This window comes from Dendrobates tinctorius, unplaced genomic scaffold (assembly GCF_039654945.1).
Source record: "Dendrobates tinctorius isolate UK_male_01 unplaced genomic scaffold, ASM3965494v1 ptg000250l, whole genome shotgun sequence".
NCBI lineage: Eukaryota > Metazoa > Chordata > Amphibia > Anura > Dendrobatidae > Dendrobates > Dendrobates tinctorius.
The window spans coordinates 52,153,848-52,178,079 of record NW_027361917.1 but is presented as its reverse complement, the minus strand read 5'-3'; the positions used below and the strand labels follow the sequence as shown (position 1 = coordinate 52,178,079).

At 44.1% G+C, this 24,232-nt stretch overlaps 1 protein-coding gene across 1 annotated transcript in view; it reads left to right on the top strand.

Annotated features, from left to right (window-relative positions):
- SYNE1 (spectrin repeat containing nuclear envelope protein 1) overlaps positions 1-24,232 on the top strand; it is a 591,877-nt gene that overhangs the window by 62,974 nt on the left and 504,671 nt on the right. The window contains exons 3-4 of the mRNA XM_073557690.1: positions 11,115-11,210; positions 18,105-18,188. Coding sequence (XP_073413791.1) covers positions 11,115-11,210; positions 18,105-18,188 — 180 coding nt within the window. The remainder of the gene's footprint in view (positions 1-11,114; positions 11,211-18,104; positions 18,189-24,232) is intronic.

Here is a 24,232-nt window from a genome sequence, read left to right as displayed (position 1 = left end):
GGCTCCTATAGCGCTCCGTTGTCCCCAATGGAGAGTGGACCCCCCGCCAGCTTGGGGCCCTGGCACTTGCCTGGATGCGCTGGGTGCTGATGCCGGCCCTGGCTATACTAATGGATCGATTACTTATGGAAGAGGTAATCATGCTGTTTTCTAATATACATATTTTTTATATTCTGTTAACGTACCTCTCTTATCTGCATTAATTCTTACTCCCTTCCTCGAAAGAAATGGTATAGTGCAGGGGTGGGCAATTTTCCCGAGGGGCCACATGAGAGACCATGACTGTTGTGGAGAACCGAACCAATAGCTTGAAATTCTACTCAATATTAATTTATTAATATTAATTGTATCACTTAATATTGAGCAGAATAAAGTATCCTGACACCCCCTATATATCTTTAACCCCCCTACAGCCCCTTATATACAGCATGAGCCTCACACAGCCTACTACATATGCGACATGAACCTCACACAGCCTCCCTATATAAGGCATAAGCCCCACACAGCATCCCTATATGCGGCATGAACCCCACACAGCCTCTGTATATATGGCATGAGCCCCACACAGCCTCCCTATATACGGCATGAGCCCCACACAGCCTCCCCATGTACGGCATGAGCCCCACACATCCTCGCCATGTACTGCATGAGCCCTGGTTTCCCAATATACTGCATGAGCCCCACACAGCCTCCCCATATACGGCATGAGCCCCACACAGCCTCCTTCTATACGGCATGAGCTCCACACAGCAAATGATGGGGCCCAAACTGAGTAGACAGGATAGGAAAGGAAAGACACTGTCTGCAATCACGCAAAAAACCCTGAAAAATCCAACACATGTGATGTACAAAAAAAACACTGAAGTCACACGACTTCGCCCCCATTATATCAGCACTCCAGTATTAACTGGAATTAAAGCAAAAGAGACCAATATAACAGGGGACTGAACAAACTGAAACAAGCAGTAACACATGGAGCGTTGGTCCAGCACAGCCCCCAGCAGGAGCAAGCTGAACCCGCACAACAAGCAGAGATAGACAAAATCAGATCAGATGCAAAGGATTAGCAAATTAATCACTTAGCAGAACAATGCAGGAACAGGGCAGGAGACATCAGACATCTGAATGCACAGGAAAGCAATAACCAGCAGGGATTGCAGGAAGTCTGCAGACTTAAATACTCCAATCCGTAACCCCTGATCTCCAATCGTCATCATCATCATCAGGTGGCAGATCTCTGTCAATCTGGCCAGCTCCACTACCTCCAGTAACCACAGGAGGGACCAGGGGTAGCTTCAGCTCAGAAGTTTGAGCCAGGGAATTCACAACACATGCCATTAGTACAAGGCAAGGCAAAGCACGTGCTGGGAAGCACGCCTGGGTGCAAGGCAAAGCAGAGGATGTGCTAAGAAGCATGACAGAGCACAGGGCAGAAGCAGAGCATGTGCCAAGAAGCACGACAGAGCACAGGGCAGAAGCAGATCGTGTGCTAAGAAGCGCGACAGAGCACAAGGCAGGAGCAGAGTGTGTGCCAAGAAGCATGACAGAGCACAGGGCAGAAGCAGAGCGTGTGCTAAGAAGCACGAAAGAGCACAAGGCAGGAGCAGAGCGTGTGCTAAGAAGCACGACAGAGCACAGGGCAGAGGCAGAGCTGTTGTGAATTCTCTTACTTCTGAGTCGGGGCTCCCTCTGGTGGTTACAGTGAGTAGTGGAGCTGGCCGGATTGACAGAGGTCTGCCACCTGACAACAATGATTGGAAATCTGGGGTTACTGATTGGGAGTATTTAAGTGAGCAGGCTTCCCTCATTTGCTGCTAGTGATTGTTTCTTCCTGTTCATTTTGAGGTCTGCTCTCTCCTGCCTCATCCTGCATTTTTTCAGTTAAGTATAATACTTATGTATGGTATAAGAACTTCAATGGCGTAGGGCAATGACGGCAGAGACACGCTTAGTGAAGCAAGTGATTTATATATAATTGTGCACAATAAACGTGGAAATACGTAACGGGTTCAGAGCACAGACATACAGCAGCACATAGCAAAAGGTTCAGCAAGGATGGTAAGTTATTAAGAGTCACTGAGTACGGAATATAACTGGGTATTGCGGGCAAAGTCCAGAGTATAACAAATGTCCAGCAGGATAATGTTCAGCGGGCACCGGGTAACAGCTACTAACCAGTATAGCAAACAGAAGTCCAGTTGTAGCGAGCCTCTGGTATGATGATTCCGGTGGAGATCCAGTAAGGGGACCTTCAGTGGGCACAAACACTAACCGGGTACGGTAGCCAGAAGTCCAGCGGTATCCAGAGGTCCAGAGAGCTGAAGTTTCAAGCAGGAAGCAGGGTTGTTCCAGAGTCACAAGATCTGGGAGAGTGGCAGGGCAGGAGCACACCAGGAATCAATATACTCAAGCGATTTGCTTGTGCTTAGGGGCGGGTTTTTATGCAGCTGGGGAGGAAGTGATGTAAACGAAAACTCCATCTTAACTAAGGGCAGCTAAGAGGAAGTGATGCGACAGGACCGAAAACTCCATCTTAACCAAGGGCAAAAGTTCATTCAAAACAGACCGGAAAGTCCTAGGATCCTGACAGTACATCCCTCCCAAAAAACGGCCTCAGGACGGAACAGGACCGGGCTTGTCCGGGTACCTCCGATGGAACTGAGCAATCTTCCTAGATGCGTTGATGTTGTCAACGGGTTCCCAGGAGTCGTCCTCGGGTGAATAGCCTTGCCAGCGAACCAGGTATTGCAGCCGTCGCCGATGGAGACGGGAGTCGAGAATGGCCTCAACAACAAATTCTTCTTGGCCATCTACCATCACCGGGGGAGGAGGTGGTACAACACGTCCCTGAAAGGTATTAGGAGTTACCGGTTTGAGCAGAGAAACATGAAAAACCGGGTGTACCTTCATAGTCCGTGGTAACTTCAGCCGACAGGCCACGGAGTTCACAATCCCGGAGATCCTGAATGGGCCGATGTATTTTTGCCCCAGCTTCTGTGAAGGGACACCAAGCTTCAGGTTTTTGGTGGACAACCAAAGAGAGTCCCCTACCTGGTACGAGGGTGCCGGTCGCCTGTGAGCGGCTGCCGAGTCCTTGTAACGTCGCTGAGCAGTTGTCAAGGTGTCTTTCAGGACCTCCTGAACTCGTTGCAACTCCGTCACCCTGTCTCCAACCGCGGGTACAGGGACTGCGACCGGTGACCTAGGCAGAATACTTGGATGGTAACCCAGGTTTGCAAAAAAGGGTGTTACCTTCGTGGAACTACTCTGGGTGTTGTTGTAGGAGAATTCTGCCAGAGGAAGGAGCTTCACCCAATCGTCCTGTAGATGGCTCACGTAACATCTCAGGTATTGTTCCAGGGTCTTGTTGGTCCGTTCCGTCTGTCCATTCGTCTGAGGATGGTAGGCAGAAGATAGACACACATTAATTTGGAGTGCAGAACAAAACCCCTTCCAGAACCTAGAGGTGAATTGAACACCTCGGTCAGAGATGATCTGATCCGGGACCCCGTGTAAACGAAATACGTTCCGTACTACCAGGTCAACAGTCTCTGTGGCCGAGGGGAGGCCTGTACAGGGGATGAAATGGGCGGCTTTGGTCAACCGGTCTGCCACTACAAGGATAGTAGTGCTGCCACTTGATGGAGGCAGATCCACAATAAAATCCATGGAGATGGACCCCCAGGGGCGAGACGGCACAGGTAAAGGCTGGAGGAGGCCTGTAGGAGCCATACGAGGGACCTTGCACCGGGCACAGATCACACATGATGTGACGTAGTCTTTCACGTCTTTCATACAGGTAGGCCACCAGAAGAACCGGGTCAAGAACTCCTGAGTTTTTTGTACCCCCCTATGTCCTGCCACCGTGGAGTCATGAACCAATTTAAGGACTCGAAGTCTTACAGCCTCCGGGACATACAGGCGACGTTCTCGTAACCACACACCATTCCGAAGAACAAGTGCCACGTCGCTCGGGGGGGCAGCAAGGAATACATCACCATCATAGGCCTGCTTGATGTCCTTCCATAAGTCCTGGTCCTGGATCACTCCGATGAAGTTGGAATCAGACAACACGGTTTGAGATGATGATGAAGGCACAGGGTCCGAGGTGTGGAGACGGGATAAGGCATCAGCCTTTCCGTTACGGGAACCTGGTCGATATGTGACAACAAAATTAAATTGATTAAGAAAAAGGCTCCACCTGGCTTGCCGTGGGGACAGACATCTGGCAGATTTCAGAAATTCCAGGTTGCGGTGATCTGTGAGTACCACCACATGTTGTGCCACTCCCTGTAAGTGGTGCCGCCATTCTTTGAAAGCAGACACGATTGCCAGCAACTCCTTGTCTGCAACATCATAATTCCTCTCCGCAGGGGACAACCGTCGAGAAAAGAAAGCACATGGGTGCAGTAAAGCTTTGTCCCCAGTTCTCTGGGACAGAACTGCTCCCAGAGCATAATCAGAGGCATCGACTTCTACAAGGAACGGAAGTGAGGGGTCTGGGTGAATCAGAATTGGTGCTGATGTGAAACAAACCTTGAGATGGTCAAAAGCCTCCTGAGCCTGGACGGACCACACAAACCTCTGACCCTTCTTGGTTAATGCGGTAATAGGGCGGACAATTTCTGAGAAATTACGGATGAAACGCCTGTAGAAGTTGGCAAATCCGACGAATCGTTGCACCTCTTTGATGGTACCTGGTACCGGCCATTCCAGTATTGCTTTTATCTTGCTGGTTTCCATATTTAGACCCTGTGGAGAAATGACATACCCTAGAAATTGAATATTAGTACAATGAAATTCACATTTCTCAAGCTTGATGTACAGGCGGTTATCACGTAGGCGAGCAAGGACCGTTTTGACATGCTCTTGATGTTCCTGTAAAGAATTAGAATAAATCAAAATATCGTCCAGGTAGATGACCATGAACTGGCCCATAATGTCCCTGAATATATCGTTCACCAAGTGTTGGAATGTTGCGGGGGCGTTGCAAAGGCCGAAGGGCATGACTAAATACTCAAAATGTCCGTATCTACACCTGAATGCTGTCTTCCACTCGTCCCCTGGACGGATACTGAGCAGGTTATACGCCCCTCGGAGATCTAACTTGGTGAAAATTGTAGCCTGTTGGACCCTTTCTAATAATTCGGGGATCAGGGGCAATGGGTACCGGTTCCGGATGGTGATCTTGTTGAGCTCCCGTAATCTATGCAAGGGCGCAGAGTTCCTTCCTTCTTTTTTACAAAGAAGATGGGTGCCCCTGCGGGTGAGGTAGAGGGACGAATGAAACCCTTGGCAAGATTCTCATCAATATATTCTTTTAGGGCGTGTAGTTCAGGGGCCGCCAACGGGTACACATGTCCAAATGGTATCTCCGCTCCGGGTAATAAGTCTATAGGACAATCGTAAGGTCTATGTGGGGGGAGCTGATCAGCATTCTGTTTATTGCAGATGTCAAGAAAGTCATGATAGACCGGGGGCAGAACGGGTACCTGTACATTGTCCTCCATAGCATGCGTTGTTGGAGCCGGTTCAGTTGGTTTTACGGCAGGAGCAGTCTGGGATGGGAAGGAAATCTCTTTTGTCTCCCAGTTGATGACTGGATTGGTAGCCCGAAGCCAGGGGATTCCTAAAATGACTGGAAAATGTGGAGATGAAATTAACATAAAGACAAGGGTGTGCTGCTGACCTGGTTTGATCATACATTCGAGGGGTACAGTCTCTTTATCCACGGGTCCGGAAGTCAATGGGGACCCGTCCACGGTTTCCATGGTAACTGGTGATGCTCTCTGCTGAGACGGGATACCGTGTTTCCTAGCAAAAGAGAGATCCATGAAATTCCCCCCAGCCCCAGAGTCAATCATTGCAGCCGTAGGAATTAGCTGTTTCTTCCATTTTATTTGTATAGGGAGCGAGCAGTGGGTGGATCTCCCTTCAGAGTCCTTAGCTGCAGTGGATAGTACTGTGGAGGGAAATACCGCATCCAGGTGGGAACTAGCTTCGGATTCTATGTCGGTATTATCATATTCGGCTACAGCTGCCAAGATCTTATTGGAACGATTAGGACGCCTTGGACAGTCAATAAGGAAATGGTCTGATTTGCCGCAATAAAAACATAGCCGTTCACGGAGCCGATGTTCGCGGCGTTCCTGGTTCTCTCGGTTTTGTACAGAGTCCACTTGCATGGGAACCTCCGCAGGCTCTCGTGGTGTCTTAGGAACAGGTTCCCTGGTAGGTGACGGAAAGTCAGGTACCCGGTTAAGTGCTGCCCATTTTTCCTGTCTGCGCTCTGTTAAACGGGTATCAATGCGCACACAGTGTTGAAGGAACAGGTCAAGATCATCGGGTGATTCGGCACGGGCTAACTCGTCCTTGATGGCACCGGACAGTCCCTTTTTAAATACCGACAACAACGCATTGTTACCCCAGTCAGTGTCCACCACCAGTCTTTTGAAGTCGGTGACATATTCAATCACAGGCCGCTTGCCTTGCCGTAAAGAAAGGAGAGCCGTTTCAGCAGTATTACGGCGGTTCGGATCGTCGAACATCAGTGCCATAGCTGTTAGAAAATCCTCTAAGCAGTTCAACCGCACGTCCCTGGTCTCAATCATCGGGTTAGCCCAGGCCAGGGCACGTGAAGTCAGCATCATGATTATGCATAATACTTTAGATCGATCCGATCGGTAATAGTCAGTATTCACATCAAAGAATAGCATGCACTGATTAATGAAGCCACGGAACTGACTGCGCTCACCATTAAAGCGGAAGGGAGGTAATTTAGGCATACTGGGAGCAAATCCGGGGCGAGGTACGGTCGGCCACCTGAGCCTCCACCTTGCCTTGTAGCTCCTGCATAGCTGTACCCAGGAACTGGTGGTTATGATTCAGCCGTCCCTCGATATCTCCAAGCCTGGCGTGCACAGCATCCATGTCCTGCTGTAAGGAGTGGATCATGGAGTATAGCTGATCTAATCGTGCCTCTGACATTGCCCCAGCGAAGTCCTCTAAAAAGGGCTTGAGTATAATATAATACTTATGTATGGTATAAGGACTTCAATGGCGTAGGGCAATGACGGCAGAGACACGCTTAGTGAAGCAAGTGATTTATATATAATTGTGCACAATAAACGTGGAAATACGTAACGGGTTCAGAGCACAGACATACAGCAGCACATAGCAAAAGGTTCAGCAAGGATGGTAAGTTATTAAGAGTCACTGAGTACGGAATATAACTGGGTATTGCGGGCAAAGTCCAGAGTATAACAAATGTCCAGCAGGATAATGTTCAGCGGGCACCGGGTAACAGCTACTAACCAGTATAGCAAACAGAAGTCCAGTTGTAGCGAGCCTCTGGTATGATGATTCCGGTGGAGATCCAGTAAGGGGACCTTCAGTGGGCACAAACACTAACCGGGTACGGTAGCCAGAAGTCCAGCGGTATCCAGAGGTCCAGAGAGCTGAAGTTTCAAGCAGGAAGCAGGGTTGTTCCAGAGTCACAAGATCTGGGAGAGTGGCAGGGCAGGAGCACACCAGGAATCAATATACTCAAGCGATTTGCTTGTGCTTAGGGGCGGGTTTTTATGCAGCTGGGGAGGAAGTGATGTAAACGAAAACTCCATCTTAACTAAGGGCAGCTAAGAGGGAGGAAGTGATGCGACAGGACCGAAAACTCCATCTTAACCAAGGGCAAAAGTTCATTCAAAACAGACCGGAAAGTCCTAGGATCCTGACATTAAGTGGTTCTTTTGCTAATCCTTTGCATCTGATCTGGTTTTGCCTTTTTCTGCTTTCTGCTTTGCTGTGAGGGTTCAGCGTGCTCCCTGCTGGGGCAGTGCTGGTCCCCACTCCATATGTTACAGCTTGTGTCAGTTTGTTCAGTCCCTTGTAATATTAGCCCCTTTTGCTTTGCTGCCAGTTTACACCAGAATGCTGATATAGTGGGGGAGATGTTGTGAGACCTCAGTGTTTTTGTACATCAGTCGTGTTGGATTTTTTAGGGTTTTTGAGTGATTGCAGACAGTGTCTTTCCTGTCCTATTCTGTCTAGACAGTTTGGACCCCATCATTTGCTCAGTCTATTTTCTACCTGTGTTTGTGCCTCATCTTGTCTCACCGACAATATGTTTGTGGGCTATCTATTCCTTTGGGGTTCTTCTCCGGGGCAGTTTAGATTTCACCTTTCTTGCTTTAGGCTTAGTTAGCTCTCAGGCTGTGCCGAGGCATCTAGGGCATCGTAGGTACCCCCCACGGCTACTGCTAGTTGTGTTGTTAGGATTAGGGGTCTGCAATCTGCTAAGTTACCAACCTTTCTGGTTTCCTGGTGGTAAACCACTGTTTGGGTGCATGGCAAAGTTTGGAAGGGAAGGAGCACCGTTTGACTTTATCAACGCAGAATTGGCTAAACAGTTCCAACCCTAACTTTAGCCCTATCTTTAGCCCCTACCCTAACCTTAGCACCAACGCTAACGCTAACTTTAGCCCCAACCCTAACCATAGCCTCAACCCTAACCCCAACCCCAATGGAAAAATGGAAATAAATACTTTTTTTTATTTTATTTTTCCCTAACTAAGGGGGTGAAAAATGGGGGTTTGATTTACTATTTATAGGGTTTTTTATAGCGGGTTTTTATGTTTGTCAGCTGTCATACGCTAAAAGATGCTTTTTATTGCAAAAAATAGTTTTTGCATCACCACATTTTGAGAGGTATAATTTTTCCATATTTTGGCCTACAGAGTCATGTGAGGTCTTATTTTTTGCAGGAAAAGTTGACGTTTTTATTGGTACCACTTTCAGGCACATGACATTGTTTTATTGCTTTTTATCCCGATTTTTCGGACGCAGAATAAACAAAAAACAGCAATTAATGAATTTCTTTTTTGGGGGGTGGGGCGTTTATACCGTTACGCGTGTGGTAAAATTGATAAAGCAGTTTTATTCTTTGGGTCATTATGATGACAGCGATACCTTATTTATATTTTTTTTATGTTTTGGCGCTTTTATACAATCACTGATGATGCTGTATGCTCGATTTTTGCAGGACAAGATGACGTTTTCATCTGTATCATGTTTTTTTATATCCGTCTGTTTTGATACCAGTGTGATGTGTAATGGTTATCAGTGTGATGTGTAATGGTTACAGGTGTAATGTGTAAAGGGCTACCAGTGTTACCAATGTGATGTGTAATGGTTATCAGTGTTACCAGTGTGATGTGTAATGGTTACCAGTGTTACCAGTGTGATGTGTAATGGTTATCAGTGTGATGTGTAATGGTTATCAGTGTGATGTGTAATGGTTATAAGTGTTACCAGTGTGATGTGTAATGGTTATCAGTGTTACCAGTGTGATGTGTAATGGTTACCAGTGTTACCAGTGTGATATGTAATGGTTATCAGTGTTACCAGTGTGATGTGTAATGGTTACCAGTGTTACCAGTGTGATGTGTAATGGTTATCTGTGTGATGTGTAATGGTTATCAGTGTTACCAGTGTGATGTGTAATGGACGGTTACCAGTGTTACCAGTGTGATGTGTAATGGTTATCAGTGTGATGTGTAATGGTTATCAGTGTGATGTGTAATGGTTATCAGTGTGATGTGTAATGGTTATAAGTGTTACCAGTGTGATGTGTAATGGTTATCAGTGTTACCAGTGTGATGTGTAATGGTTACCAGTGTTACCAGTGTGATATGTAATGGTTATCAGTGTTACCAGTGTGATGTGTAATGTGTGATGTGTAATGGTTATCAGTGTTACCAGTGTGATGTGTAATGGTTATCAGTGTGATGTGTGATGTGTAATGGATATAAGTGTTACCAGTGTGATGTGTAATGGTTATCAGTGTTACCAGTGTGATCTGTAATGGTTACCAGTGTTAACAGTGTGATATGTAATGGTTATCAGTGTTACCAGTGTGATGTGTAATGGTTACCAGTGTTACCAGTGTGATGTGTAATGGTTATCTGTGTGATGTGTAATGGTTATAAGTGTTACCAGTGTGATGTGTAATGGTTATCAGTGTTACCAGTGTGATATGTAATGGTTATCAGTGTTACCAGTGTGATATGTAATGGTTATCAGTGTTACCAGTGTGATGTGTAATGGTTATCAGTGTTACCAGTGTGAAGTGTAATGTCTACCATTGTGATATGTAATGGTTATCAGTGTTACCAGTGTGATGTGTAATGGTTACCAGTGTGATGTGTAATGGTTATCTGTGTGATGTGTAATGGTTACCAGTGTTACCAGTGTGATGTGTAATGGTTACCAGTGTTACCAGTGTGATGTGTAATGGTTATCTGTGTGATGTGTAATGGTTATCAGTGTTACCAGTGTGATGTGTAATGGTTACCAGTGTGATGTGTAATGGTTATCAGTGTTACCAGTGTGATGTGTAATGGCTACCAGTGTTATAAGTGTGGGATGTAATGGCCGCTCTCTGCTCTCCTGATCTCACTGCAGAGCTGTGTGTGATTATACCTGACACATCTACATTTGGTGCGTTTTTGATGTTGCAGATTCTTTGCAGCATTTTTGCACCTATTAGCGCTTTGAATTCATTTTTTTACGTGTTTTCATGACATTTTTTCAGCTGCAGTTTTTATCTTTTTGGTTTGTCATGGTTTGTTTTGGATACTTACAGTTACTTAATTTGGAATGTTCATGTGTGGATTACAAGCATTATTACTGTTTTACCGTTGCAATAAAGGCGAATATCCTTTTAACTGTGGATATCAGTCTTCTCATTCAAGTCTATGGGGAAAATCTCCAAACAAAAGGCATATTTACTGCAAGAAGAAATGACAAGTTTTCTGAATTTAATATCATGCTGCAGTCCAGATTCTGCAGCATAAAAAACACAGTGGACATGAGATTATGAAATTTCTATAAATCCCATATATTTTTGCTAGAGCTGTAAAATGCTGAGTTAACTGTGCATGAAGTTATGCAACCAAAAAACCGCAGCAAGTACTCATAGAGGGAACATAGCCTTACTCTAGGTCTAATCTGGTGTAATCTCTATGTTACCTGTACACCATAAGTTAGTACCTAATTCTTTAGAGAAATATGTCTGTGTTGTACGGCAGGTATTCACCTGGTGTTTCCTTTTCCCACAGCGTAACCCTCCACTACTCATAAATGATCTTTTTGAAGATATAAAAGACGGGACGAAGCTGCTTTCATTACTAGAAGTCTTATCCGGACAAAAGCTGGTAGGTGACTAAATGCAGAGTGACTGAAAAGTGGCATAATAAAATCTGAAGTATTTTTCTTTACCATGACCCGTGGAAGCGCTCGAGTAGCGCGAGACGGCCGTTGTCAGCCATTTGACACTCTCACCTTCACATCCCCGACGTGACATGTAATTATGTGTCAATAAACAGTTATAATCATCCTGCAGAGTGCGACCTTTTTCTACTTGGAAAATACTACTTTACCATGAATCTCACAAAGGAATAAATGGTCAATTTGTTTCTGATATGACAGAAATAGTCATGAGAAGATCATAGGTAAAGGGGCAGAAAGGTCCTCACAGAGTGAATGAAACCTTTGACATGGTGAAGAGATCTCTTTGTTCTCATCAAAACACTGCCGCCTGTCAAGAATGTATTTCAAAAATGATAAAAAATAAATACTCTCTTCTTTAAAGGGGATATCCGGGACTTTAAAAAAAATGTGCCTAAAAAGTAACAGGCATGTAGTTGCTAACAGAGGCAACTACTTGCCTATTGTAATCGGCGCCGGTCATTGACCGCTCCTGCCAAAGGTTCAGCTGCTCCCTGTCAACAGAGCAAAGGTTTATCTTTGTGTTGACAGGACGGGACTACTGGTAGCATGCTGATTGACAGATGTCTTCTCCCAATTAGGCAGTGGTGAGCCAGCTGTCAATCAGCATGACACCAGTAGTCCTGTCCTGCCAATAGGACAAGAAACCACCGTACTGTTGACGTGACGGCGGACAATTAGCAGCTACTACCTGCCTGTTAGTGTTTAGGCACTTTTTTTCTTTCTCAAGTCCTGGATATCCTCTTTCACAGTTAGGGTATGCTTCAGAGATTTTTCATTTCAGATTTTGCTTCATAACCACTGCAAAAAGTCTCAACAAATATTTGTTCATGCCCTAGAAAAATTACTGCAACTTAATCACACTATCACTGACAGGAATAGAGAAAAAAATTGATCAAAAGTTTGAAATGTATTATTTCCTAAAGGCTCGCTCACACAATCGTATACATTGGACTAGGGCTATCCAATTTTTTTTTATCAGATAGCACTCAGAAAAATGTTATGTGGGGGGGCTGGTGCATCATTTTTTTCACTGACAGAATCTGCCAGTGAAAAAAATTACAGCATGCTGTTATTTCACTTTGAAATCAGATGCCACTCATCTATTCATGTAACGTTTTTGTGTGCGTCGCGGCCGCCAAAACACGACGCATCCGTCACGCGACGGATGCGACGTGTGGCAATGCGTCGCTAATGTAAGTCTATGGAGAAAAAACGCATCCTGCCGGCAACTTTGCAGGATGCGTTTTTTCGCCAAAACGGCGCATTGCGACGTACGTCGGCCGACGCTACTGTGAAAGTAGCCTTAGCTGACACTCTAACTCTGCTCAGAGTATAATTTGCATATTCTCTCAGATGAGAGCATCTACAACCGACTGACCGCAGCCTCAAAATTATAATTGCAATTATGGGAGTTGTCCACTACTAGGACAACCCCTTCTTGATCAAAACCGATAAATAAAATAAAGCTTACACTCCCTGACAGAAGTTATGTTGCTTATCCATGTTATGTAAATAAAAGCTTATAACCTGACGTTAAATTCATCCATTGGTTGTAAAAATTATTCTTTTGAAAGCTGAAACCCTCTGAAATGTGGTTTAGGTTAAGAAAATAAATTGGCATCAATGCAGAAATATTAATTATTTAATGGACGAGAGAATGGTCAGATTTTGACAAGACAAAAGTTTTGTCGCCTGGTCATATAATGCATCCAATCCTAGTTTACATCCTCACCTGTGCTCAGTAAATGATCGGTTAATTAGTGGACGTGTATAGAAAGAAACCCAGCACCCCAGACCTTCACTTGAGCTGCAACTTGAGCTCTGATAACATGCCAAAAATTCACCCTGCGACCAAAGCCTGGATTATCAAGAGGCTGAAGACCAGATCCACTGCAGAGGTGGCTGGCACCTTTAATGTGTCTCAGCGTCAAGTACAAAAAAAAAGATTTGAAGAGACTGGAGATGTGTTTGACAAGCCCAGGTCCGGCAGACCCCACAAGACAACTGCTCAGGAGGAACGTTTGTTGGTTAGAAAATCCCAAGCAAGCTCCTCTTCCACTGCAGCAGAGCTCCAGCAGGCCTCGTCACCTCAAGTCCCTGTGTCAACAAGAACAGTTTGTAGTATTCTGTCTCGAAATGGCCTCCATGGTCGAATCAGTGCCAAGAAGCCAGCACTAAACAAAAGGCAAATAAAAAAAACGTGTGGCATTTGCAAAGTCCCACAGCCTGCTAAACAGATGGACGCTGGAAAAGTGGCAGAAGGTGGATTTCTCTGATGAATCTTCAGTAGAATTACACCACAGCTGCCACAAATACTGCAGGAGACCTACTGGAGCCCGTATGGATCCAAAATACACCCAGAAAACAGATACATTTGGTGGTGGAAAGATCATGGTGTGGGGTTACATTCAGTATGAGGGTGTGCGAAATATTTGCAAGGTGGAAGGCAATATTAATAGCCTAAAATATCAAGAAGTATTAGCTACCTATTATATTCCAAATCATAAAAGGGGTCAAATTCTGCAGCAGGATGGTGCTCCATCTCATACATCCATCTCTACAACAAAGCTCCTCCCGGCAAAAAAAATCAAGGTGCTCAAGGACTGGCCAGCTCAGTCACCAGACATGAACATCATTGAGCATATTTGGGGTAGGATGAAAGAGGAAGCTTGGAAGACAAAACCAGAGAATCTAGATGAACTCTGGGAGGCATGTAAGACTGTTTTCTTTGCTATTCGTGATGACTTCATTAACAAATTGTATGAATCATTGTTGAACAGCATGGATGCTGTCCTTCAGGCTCATGAAAGTCACACAAAATTATTAAATATGACTCTAATAGCACCACAACTTCATTCACCAATGTTATGCAACATATATTTGTATTTTAAGTTAATTATTTGTTTGAATATCACATTACTTTCTGTGGCCGACAAATCTTTTGTCTTGCCAAAATCTTACCATTCTGTGTCCATTAAATGATCAAATATTTCTGCATTGATGCCAATTTATTTTCTTAACCTAAACCACATTTCGGAGGGTTTCAGCTTTCAAAAGAATAATTTATACAACCAATGGAAGAATTTAACATCAGGTTATAAGCTTTTATTTACATAACATGGATAAGCGACATAACTTCTGTCAGGGAGTGTACACTCACTTACCGTGCCCGTGCCATTCCGGCGGTATCAGCACTCCATCTTCCGGGACTCCCATGTGGTTGTTGTAACACGTGACGGCGACATCCACTCAGCGCTGTTGTCACTGTCTCCGCCTTCAGACAAATCGAACATGAAGAAGTAGTCCAGGCTGCAGCTGATTTTGGACTTCCTCTTCCTACTCAATTCGACAGGAGGCAGAGACAGTGACGACAGGGCTGACTGGGCACTGAAGTTATGTGTCACAACAACCGCACAAGAACCCTGTGAGACAGAGTGCCAACACCGCGGGAATTGCACAAGCACAGGAGGCGAGTATAAGCATAATTATTTTATGGAGGACAAGCGAGCTGACCTTTTTTTTACATTATATTCTGATTATAGAACATTAATCTCACTACATATTACAGGCCTGCACACTTATTTAATTACTGTCCTGCTGCACACATGAATACTTTCTACAAGCAGACACGAACACATACACATATCCACAACATCGAAGCATGGACACTTTCTGTACAAAGTACATGTACTCCCGTCACATACAACATGCTCATACGCTTACTATGCTCTTATACATACTTCCATAAGACAAACACACCTACATCAATGTACACTCTTAGTACATACAATCTTGTGTTATTTCACATTCACATATCTAAACTTGTACACTCGAAGATAATGACACCTTACTTTTCACTAAGGCCATGTTCACACATTGAGTATTTGGTTAGTATTTTACATCAGTATTTATAAGCCAAAATCAGGAGTGGAACAATCAGAGGAAAAGTATAATAGAAACACGTCACCACTTCTGGATTTATCACCCACTCCTGGTTTTGGCTGATAAATACTGAGGTAAAATACTGACCAAATACTGAACGTGTGAACGTGGCCTAAGAGAGGACCATGGGAAACAGTGTTAATTGGCACCAGCCTTGGTCACATCACAACAGCTTCACAACCCTTCAAAACACTAAGGCCTTGTTCACACATCGTTGATTTTTGGACAGTATTTATAAGTCATGAGCTGGAGCTGCCCCAAAACACTGGAGAGGTGTGATTCTTTCAGTTATAATTTTCTCCCTCTAGAGTCCACTCCTAATTTTGGCTTACAACTACTGATGAAGCACTGGCTAAATACTGACTTGTCATTGAGTCCTTCCATCTTTCACTAATTTTCAGTTTTTCGGCCATATTCCTACATATGTGCATCATGGATTGACCACAGGTTTCCAGACCCACATGACTGTCAAGTTCAGGTTAGGAGTCCCGCAGCCATCCCGTCCATCAACATTAGACTACGAAACACTGATGTGTGAATCCAGTCTAACAAGTAGACTTTTTTAATATTTTCAAACTTTTAGTCTAAGTTCACATTTCCATTTGTACATTCCTTTTTATTTCATTTAAAGTAACAGACAAATGGAATTTATGTGCAAAGTGGATCCAGTATATAAGAAAGCAAAGGGAAGCAGAGTGACTCCATTGATTATTTGGGGTCTGTCTTTGGTCCTTTTTGTGCTTATTTTTACCACAGAAGAAAATGTTTTGCATATGGGATTTTTCTTCTGCTCTAAAAATTGACACAAAATGGAACCTACAGTAGATACCCCATAATAACCATTTACCCTTCTTTTGCTGTTTGCATCAGTAATGCAACTGACCCAGACTGTACATGAATGCTGATTGTCTATCCTTAAAACGGAACCAACAAATGGAATCTGGAAATTAATTAGACCTTAGTATTCACATACAAGTATATATAAAATGTATATATACTGCTCAAAAAAATAAAGAGAACACATCCTAGTACATTGTGTTGTTTAAGTGGTCCCTTTATTTTTTTGAGCAGTATATACAGTTGTGGCCAAAAGTATTGACACCCCTGCAATTTTGTCAGATAATACTCAGTTTCTTCCTGAAAATGATTGCAAACACAAATTCTTTGGTATTATTATCTTCATTTAATTTGTCTTAAATGAAAAAACACAAAAGAGAATGAAGCATAAAGCAAAACATTGATCATTTCACACAAAACTCCAAAAATGGGCCAGACAAAAGTATTAGCACCCTCAGCCTAATACTTGGTTGCACAACCTTTAGCCAAAATAACTGCGACCAACCGCTTCCGGTAACCATCAATGAGTTTCTTACAATGCTCTGCTAGAATTTTAGACCATTCTTCTTTGGCAAACTGATCCAGGTCCCTGATATTTGAAGGGTGCCTTCTCCAAACTGCCATTTTTAGATCTCTCCACAGGTGTTCTATGGGATTCAGGTCTGGACTCATTGCTGGCCACCTTAGAAGTCTCCAGTGCTTTCTCTCAAACCATTTTCTAGTGCTTTTTGAAGTGTGTTTTGGGTCATTGTCCTGCTTGAAGACCCATGACCTCTGAGGGAGACCCAGCTTTCTCATACTGGGCCCTACATTATGCTGCAAAATTTGTTGGTAGTCTTCTGACTTCATAATGCCATGCACACGGTCAAGCAGTCCAGTGCCAGAGGCAGCAAAGCAACCCCAAAACATCAGGGAACCTCCACCATGTTTGACTGTAGGGACCGTGTTCTTTTCTTTGAATGCCTCTTTTTTTCTCCTGTAAACTCTATGTTGATGTCTTTGCCCAAAAAACTCTACTTTTGTCTCATCTGACCAGAGAACATTCTTCCAAAACGTTTTAGGCTTTTTCAGGTAAGTTTTGGCAAACTCCAGCCTGGCTTTTTTATGTCTCGGGGTAAGAAGTGGTGTCTTCCTGGGTCTCCTACCATACAGTCCCTTTTCATTCAGACGCCGACGGATAGTACGGGTTGACACTGTTGTACCCTCGGACTGCAGGGCAGCTTGAACTTGGTTGAATGTTAGTCGAGGTTCTTTATCCAACATCCGCACAATCTTGCGTTGAAATCTCTTGTCAATTTTTCTTTTCCGTCCACATCTAGGGAGGTTAGCCACAGTGCTATGGGCTTTAAACTTCTTGATGACACTGCGCACGGTAGACACAGGAACATTCAGGTCTTTGGAGATGGACTTGTAGCCTTGAGATTGCTCATGCTTCCTCACAATTTGGTTTCTCAAGTCCTCAGACAGTTCTTTGGTCTTCTTTCTTTTCTCCATGCTCAATGTGGTACACACAAGGACACAGGACAGAGGTTGAGTCAACTTTAATCCATGTCAACTGGCTGCAAGTGTGATTTAGTTATTGCCATCACCTGTTAGGTGCCACAGGTAAGTTACAGGTGCTGTTAATTACACAAATTAGAGAAGCATCACATGATTTTTCGAACAGTGCCAATACTTTTGTCCACCCTCTTTTTTATGTTTGGTGTGGAATTATATCCAATTTGGCTTTAGGACAATTCTTTTTGTGTTTTTTCATTTAAGACAAATTAAATGAAGATAATAATACCAAAGAATTTGTGTTTGCAATAATTTTCAGGAAGAAACTGAGTATTATCTGACAGAATTGCAGGGGTGTCAATACTTTTGGCCACAAGTGTATACAGTATATACTGTGTATATACTTTATATTATATATTTTTATGTTGGAATTTGGTGTAATAATTGACCCTTCCTTGAATAAAATACTTTTATTATGAATGACAGTGCTATTTCATTCATCTCGTGAGCAAGCAAAAACTAACTGTCATATAATGTTTCAGCCGTGTGAGCAAGGAAAGCAGCTGAAGCGCATTCACTGGGTGGCAAATATTGGTGCAGCTTTAAAGTTTTTGGAAGGAAGACGGGTGAGTAGAATACATTTTATTGAATATCTCACTCACAGGTGCTAGGAAGTGCAAATATTTCACATCAATGAACCTGTTACATATTTTAGGGTTTTGGTGTTGGTCAGCTTGTAAATATATGAGCATAGCCGGGCTGTTGACTGTGGTGGCTGAAATGCATATTCAGATTGTAGTACAGTACATGTCTATAGGACGTGGCTTCATCACATCATTGGCTTTGGGAACTTGAGCAACATTATTGACTGTTCTTTCATCAGTGTGACAAATTACACGATTTTTAGCTCCTATTTTCCTAGTACAGTGAAGTCTAGGGAGAGCTGCAATGCCACACACAGCCTTGGCACAAGAGTGTTGCTATTTCTGGGATTGAAAAAAAAATCTCATTTTTAGTGTTTGGTCAGTTTTGTATTTAAAAAAGTATTTATTACAAGGTTATCATTTACATAAATCTGTTATGATACAGTGAGGCCAGTTTACTAAATGCAACATGCTGCGTTTGACGCAGGTCGCTGCACCGTCAAAAAGACGCATGCGGAGGCATCTGCATTCATCGGCACGTCATTTGTACCTATTGCTAAAGATAGGGTACGCGGCCGCATGCCAACAGAGGCGGGGCTGACTGGAGGAGGTGCGACCGGGGGCGGAGCTTCACAGAGGATGCCCACAGCCGTCTACAGCTCCCCCATACGCTAGTGTGAAGCTAGCCTTAGTGATGCCTCTCGCTTAACCCCTTAATGACAGCTGATACGCCTTTTAACGGCAGTAAAGATACTTTTTCCTCAGCGGCGCTTTTTATCAGCGCTGAGAAGTAAGATTAGGCCGGGGTCACACTAACCAACGCAAAATACGGTCAGTATTTTACATGCGTAATACGGATGAATAGCCCCTAAACAGTGCTCCGTATGTCATCCGTAAGCAAGGTGTGGTCGCGTATTTTGCGCATGTAAGCATCCGTATGTAATCCGTATGGCATCCGTATTGCGAGATTTTCTCGCAGGCTTGCAAAATGGATATATAATGGAGCCCTATGACAGGGTTTCTAACAGAAACCAAAGAATAGATATAGACACATAGAATGCATATATATATATATATATATATATATATATATGTATGTATTCTATGTGTCTATATCTATTCTTTCGTTTCTTTATTAAAACTGTCAGTTTGAGTTTACTGTATAGCGCACTGAATTGCCGGCTTTGCTAAAAGACACCAGTTGCATATTTCTTGCAAGTCACATGTGTGGTCCGTGAGTAATCCGTATTTTTTGCGCACCCATAGACTTGCATTGGCGTACTACGGGCGTAGTACGCTGACAATCGCAGCATGCTGCGATTGGCATGGAGCCTAGAATACGGATGAGAAATATACGGCTGGTGCGAGGGACCCCATAGAGAATCATTGGTCCGTGTCTAATTCGTGCTTTTAGCGCCTCTCACTCGGCCGTATTCCTCGCCAGTGTGACCCCGGCCTTATAGCACCCCCCTGCGTCTGAAATTCTCCTGGGGGTACAAGAGACCCCGGAGAACATGATTTAGGTCGGTTTTTACCAATTCCAGTGTTGCGATCACCGTTATTCACGGAATATCGGCGACCGCAAAAAAAGAAAAAAAGTATGATTTCCCATTTAACTTCTCTCTCCTCTGATATGATATAGCACAGGAGAGGAAAAAGAAATGGGGACCCCGAGCCCCCCCAGTACCTCCGATGTTCCTGGACCCTCCTGCATCCCCCGGTCCTGTCCCACAGCCTTCAGCATCTTCTTCCAGGAATAAAATGATGGGCACATGCGCAGTTCGCCCGCCGATATTTGCTGGCCGGCACCCGGCAACAATAGGAGATTTCTCCTATTGGTTAATTTTGATCACTGTGATAGACCCTATCACAGTGATCAAAATAAAATAAATAGTAAAGCAAACCCCACTTTAGCACCTCCTTAGTTAGGTAAAAATAATACAATAATTTTTTTTTCTATTAGGGTTAGGGTTATGGTTGGGATTATAGTTGGGGTTATAGCTAGGGTTAGGGTTATGGTTGGGGTTATAGTGAGGTTATAGCTAGGGTTAGGGTTGGGCTACGAATAGGGTTATGGTTGTTGTTATAGTTGGGGTTATAGCTAGGGTTAGGGTTGGGCTAGGGTTAGAGCTAGAGTTAGGGTTGGGCTAGGGTTAGGGTTCGGGCTAGGGTTAGAGCTAGGGTTAGGGTTCGGGCTAGGGTTGGGGTTAGGGTTGTGTTGGGGTTAAGGTTGTGTTGGGGTTAGGGTTATGGTGTTGGGATCAGGGTTGTAGTCAGGATTATGGTTAGAGTTGGGATTAGGGTTAGTGGTGTATTGGGGATAGGGTTGGGGTTAGAGCTGTGTTAGGGTTGGAGTTAGAATTGGGGGGTTTTAGGTACATCAGAGGGTCTCCAAACGCGACATTGATTCCAGCCAGTTTTGCATTCAATAAGTCAAACAGTGCTCCCTGTTATGATTGGGTCACCGAGGAGGATAGCCGGCCCAGGCTAAGCCACAGAAAACCAGAGAGGTTGGTAACTAAGCGGATTGCAGACCCCTGATCCTATCCACACAACTAGCAGTAGCCGTGGAGCGTGCCTACGATGATCCTAGATGCCTCGGCACAGCCGGAGAGCTAACTAAGCCTAAAGCAAGAAAGGGGAAATCTAAACTGCCCCAGATCAGACCCCAAAGGATTAGATAGCCCCCAAACATATATTGTCAGTGAGACAAGATGAAAACACAAACGCAGGCAGGAAAATAGACTGAGCAAATGATGGGGCCCACACTGACTAGACAGGACAGGAAAGGAAAGACACTGTCTGCAATCATGCAAAAAACCCTGCAAAAAAGTCCAACACGTCTGATGCAAAATATACTGAAGTCGCACGACTTCGCTCACTATATCAGCACTCTGTTATATTCTGAAAGCAGAGCAAAGAGAGGCCAATCTAATATGGGTAAAAAACAAACTGGCACAAGCAGTAACATATGGATGGTGATTCAGCACAACCCCAGCCGGAGCTGGCTGACCCACACAAAACTGAGAGACAAAACCAGATCAAAAATAATCAAAATAGCAAATGAACACTTAGCTGAACATGCAGGGACTGAGCTGGAAACCAAGACCTCAGGAGGCAGGAAGAAAATCACCAGCAGGGATAATAGGAGTCGTGTTATGAATGAGTCACCGGAGGAGGAGAAAACAAAAATACAAGCTAAGTCCAGAAAACCGGAGAGGTTGGTAGCTATCGGATTGCAGTCCCCTGATCCTATACACCACAACTAACAGTAGCCGTGGGGGGTTCCCACGGTGCCCTAGACCCCTCGTCACAGCCGGAGAACTACATAAGCCTAAAGAAGGAAAGGGGAAATCTAAACTGCCCCAGAGCAGACCCCAAAGCAATAGACAGCCCCCAACATGTATTGTCGGTGAAAAACAGATGAAAACACAAACACAGACAGAAAGACAGGCTGAGCAAACGATGGGGCCCAACTAACTAGATAGGACAGAACAGAAAAAAGATGCTGGCTGCAATCCGCAAAAAACCCTACCAAAAATGTCCCAACCGTCTGATAGGGAAAAAGGCCCTGAAGTCGCTAGACTTCAAAATCACTATATCAGCACTCAGGTATATTCTGAAAACAGAGCAAAGAAATCAACTGATCAGAGACAAAAATGGAATTCAGCCAGTCCCAACCAGGACTGGCTGAACACAAACACTAAGCAAACTAGACAAAATCTCATGGAACAGCAGGGCAAAAACTTAGCTTTTAGTAGACAGGAACTAAGCTGGATGCAAGAGCTCAGAGCAGAAAGGATCACCAGCAGCCCTGCAGGGCGTCGTGTTATGAATGAGTCACCGTAGGAGGCAAAAACAGAAAAGCTAGCTAAGTCCAGAAAACCAGAGAAGTTGGCAGCTATCGGATTGCAGACCCCTGAACCTATCAACACAACTAGCAGTAGCCATGGGGGGTTCCTACGATGCCCTAGACCCCTCGATCACAGCCGGAGGACTATATAGCCTAAAGACAGAAAGGTAAATCTAAACTGCCCCAGAGCAGACCCCAAAGCAAAAGGCAGCCCCCAACATATAATGACGGTGAAGCAAGAAGAAAGAACACTAACACAGACAGAAAGATAGACTGAGCAAAGACGGGGCCCAAGCTAACTAGATAGGAAAGGACAGGAAGGCTGCTGTCTGCAATCCGTGAAAAACCCTATGAAAATAAGAGCCAACAGACTGACAGTGAAAAAGGCCCTGAAGACGCTAGGCTTCAAAAAACTATGTCAGTACTCAGGAATATTCTGAAGACAGAGCAACCGGCAAAAGGAGATCCAGCTCACCCCAGCAGGGAATGGCAGAATCCAGAAAAGCAAGGCAAACAAAAACAAAACACAAATTCTAACAGGCAAAGCAGAAAACTTAGCTTTAGAGGAGCAGGAATCAGACTGGTTTCCTAGAAGTCCACAGAGAAATCACCCGCAGGGCAGAAGGGCGTCGGCAGCCTTATATCCAGTCCGTGACTCCACTCAGCCAGTCATCATCATTAAGCTCAGGTGCCTGATAATCAGGCTCATTACCTTCCTTTACCAGAATAGGGAGTTCACCAGACCTCAGTGACGAAGGGGAAAGTGAACTCACAACAGCGTCGGCTGCCTTATATCCACTCAGAAATTCCAGGTGTCCAATCACACTCCGCCTGTTCAGATGACAGGTTCTTCCCATCCCAATCAATTTCACTACCTCTCTTCACCAGCAGAGGGAGTTCATCAGACATCAAAGGTGAAGGGGAGAATGAACTCACAACAGAGTCGGCTGTCTTAAATCCCAGTCTGAAACCCCAGATCTCCAATCGTCGTCCTCATTATCAGGTGGCAAGCCACTGTTAATCAGATCAGCTCCATTACCTCCAGTAACCACCAGAGGGAGCCCAGAAAGAGAACTCGCAACCCCTCTGTCAATTTGACCAGCTCCACTACCTTCAGTAATAACAAGAGGAAGGCCAGAAAGTGAATTCACATCAGCTCCCCCCTTCTAAGCCCTGCCATGCACCCAAACAGTGGTTTTCCCACACATACGGGGTATCGGTGTACTCAGGAGAAATTGCACAACAAATTTTGTGATCCATTTTCTCCTGATACCCTTGTGAAAATAAAAAAGTTTGGTTCCAAAGTAATTTTTTTGTGAAAAAAGTAAAATGTTAATTTTTCCTTCCACATTGCTTTAGTTCTTGTGAAGCTGAAGCACCTGAAGGGTTAATAAACTTCTTGAATGTGTTTTTGATCACTTTGAGGAGTGCAGTTTTCAGAATGGTGTCACTTTTGTGTATTTTCTGTCATATTGACCTCCCAAACTCACTTCAAATGTGAGGTGGTCCCTAAAAAAATTGGTTTGGTAATTTTTTTAGGAAAAAAGGGAAATTGCTGGTCAACTTTTAACCCTTATAACATCCTAACAAAAAATTGTTTCCAAAATTGTGCTGATGTAAAGTAGACATGTGGGAAATGTTATTTATTAACTATTTTGTGCGATATGACTCTCTGATTTAAGGGCACAAAAAGTAAAAGTTTGAAAATTGCAAAACTTTCAAAATTTTTGCCAAATTTCCGTTTGTCATAAACAAACGCAAGTCATATCAAAGAAATTTTACCGCTAACATGAACTACAATATGCCGTGAAAAAAAAACGTCTCCGAATCAGTGGGATCAGTTGAAGCATTCCAGAGTTATTTTCTCATAAAGTGACAGTGGTCAGAATTGTAAAAATTGGCCGCGTCATTAAGTACCAAATTGGCTCTGCCACTAAGGAGTTAATTGTGTTGTATCCCCTGTGGCCTTCAGAAAAGGTGTGTATATACTGACAGACCATATGACACGTCGGCTGCACAGGTGGACTTCCTTTCACTAAGCATGTGACGTATGAAGGTAATCAGGTAATTACTTGCACCGGAAATTTTTAGGAGCTTCATTGCAAAAGGGGTGACCACATTTGTACATGCCAATTTTTAGTTATTTGAGCCCATAAATTTAATTTCTGCCTAT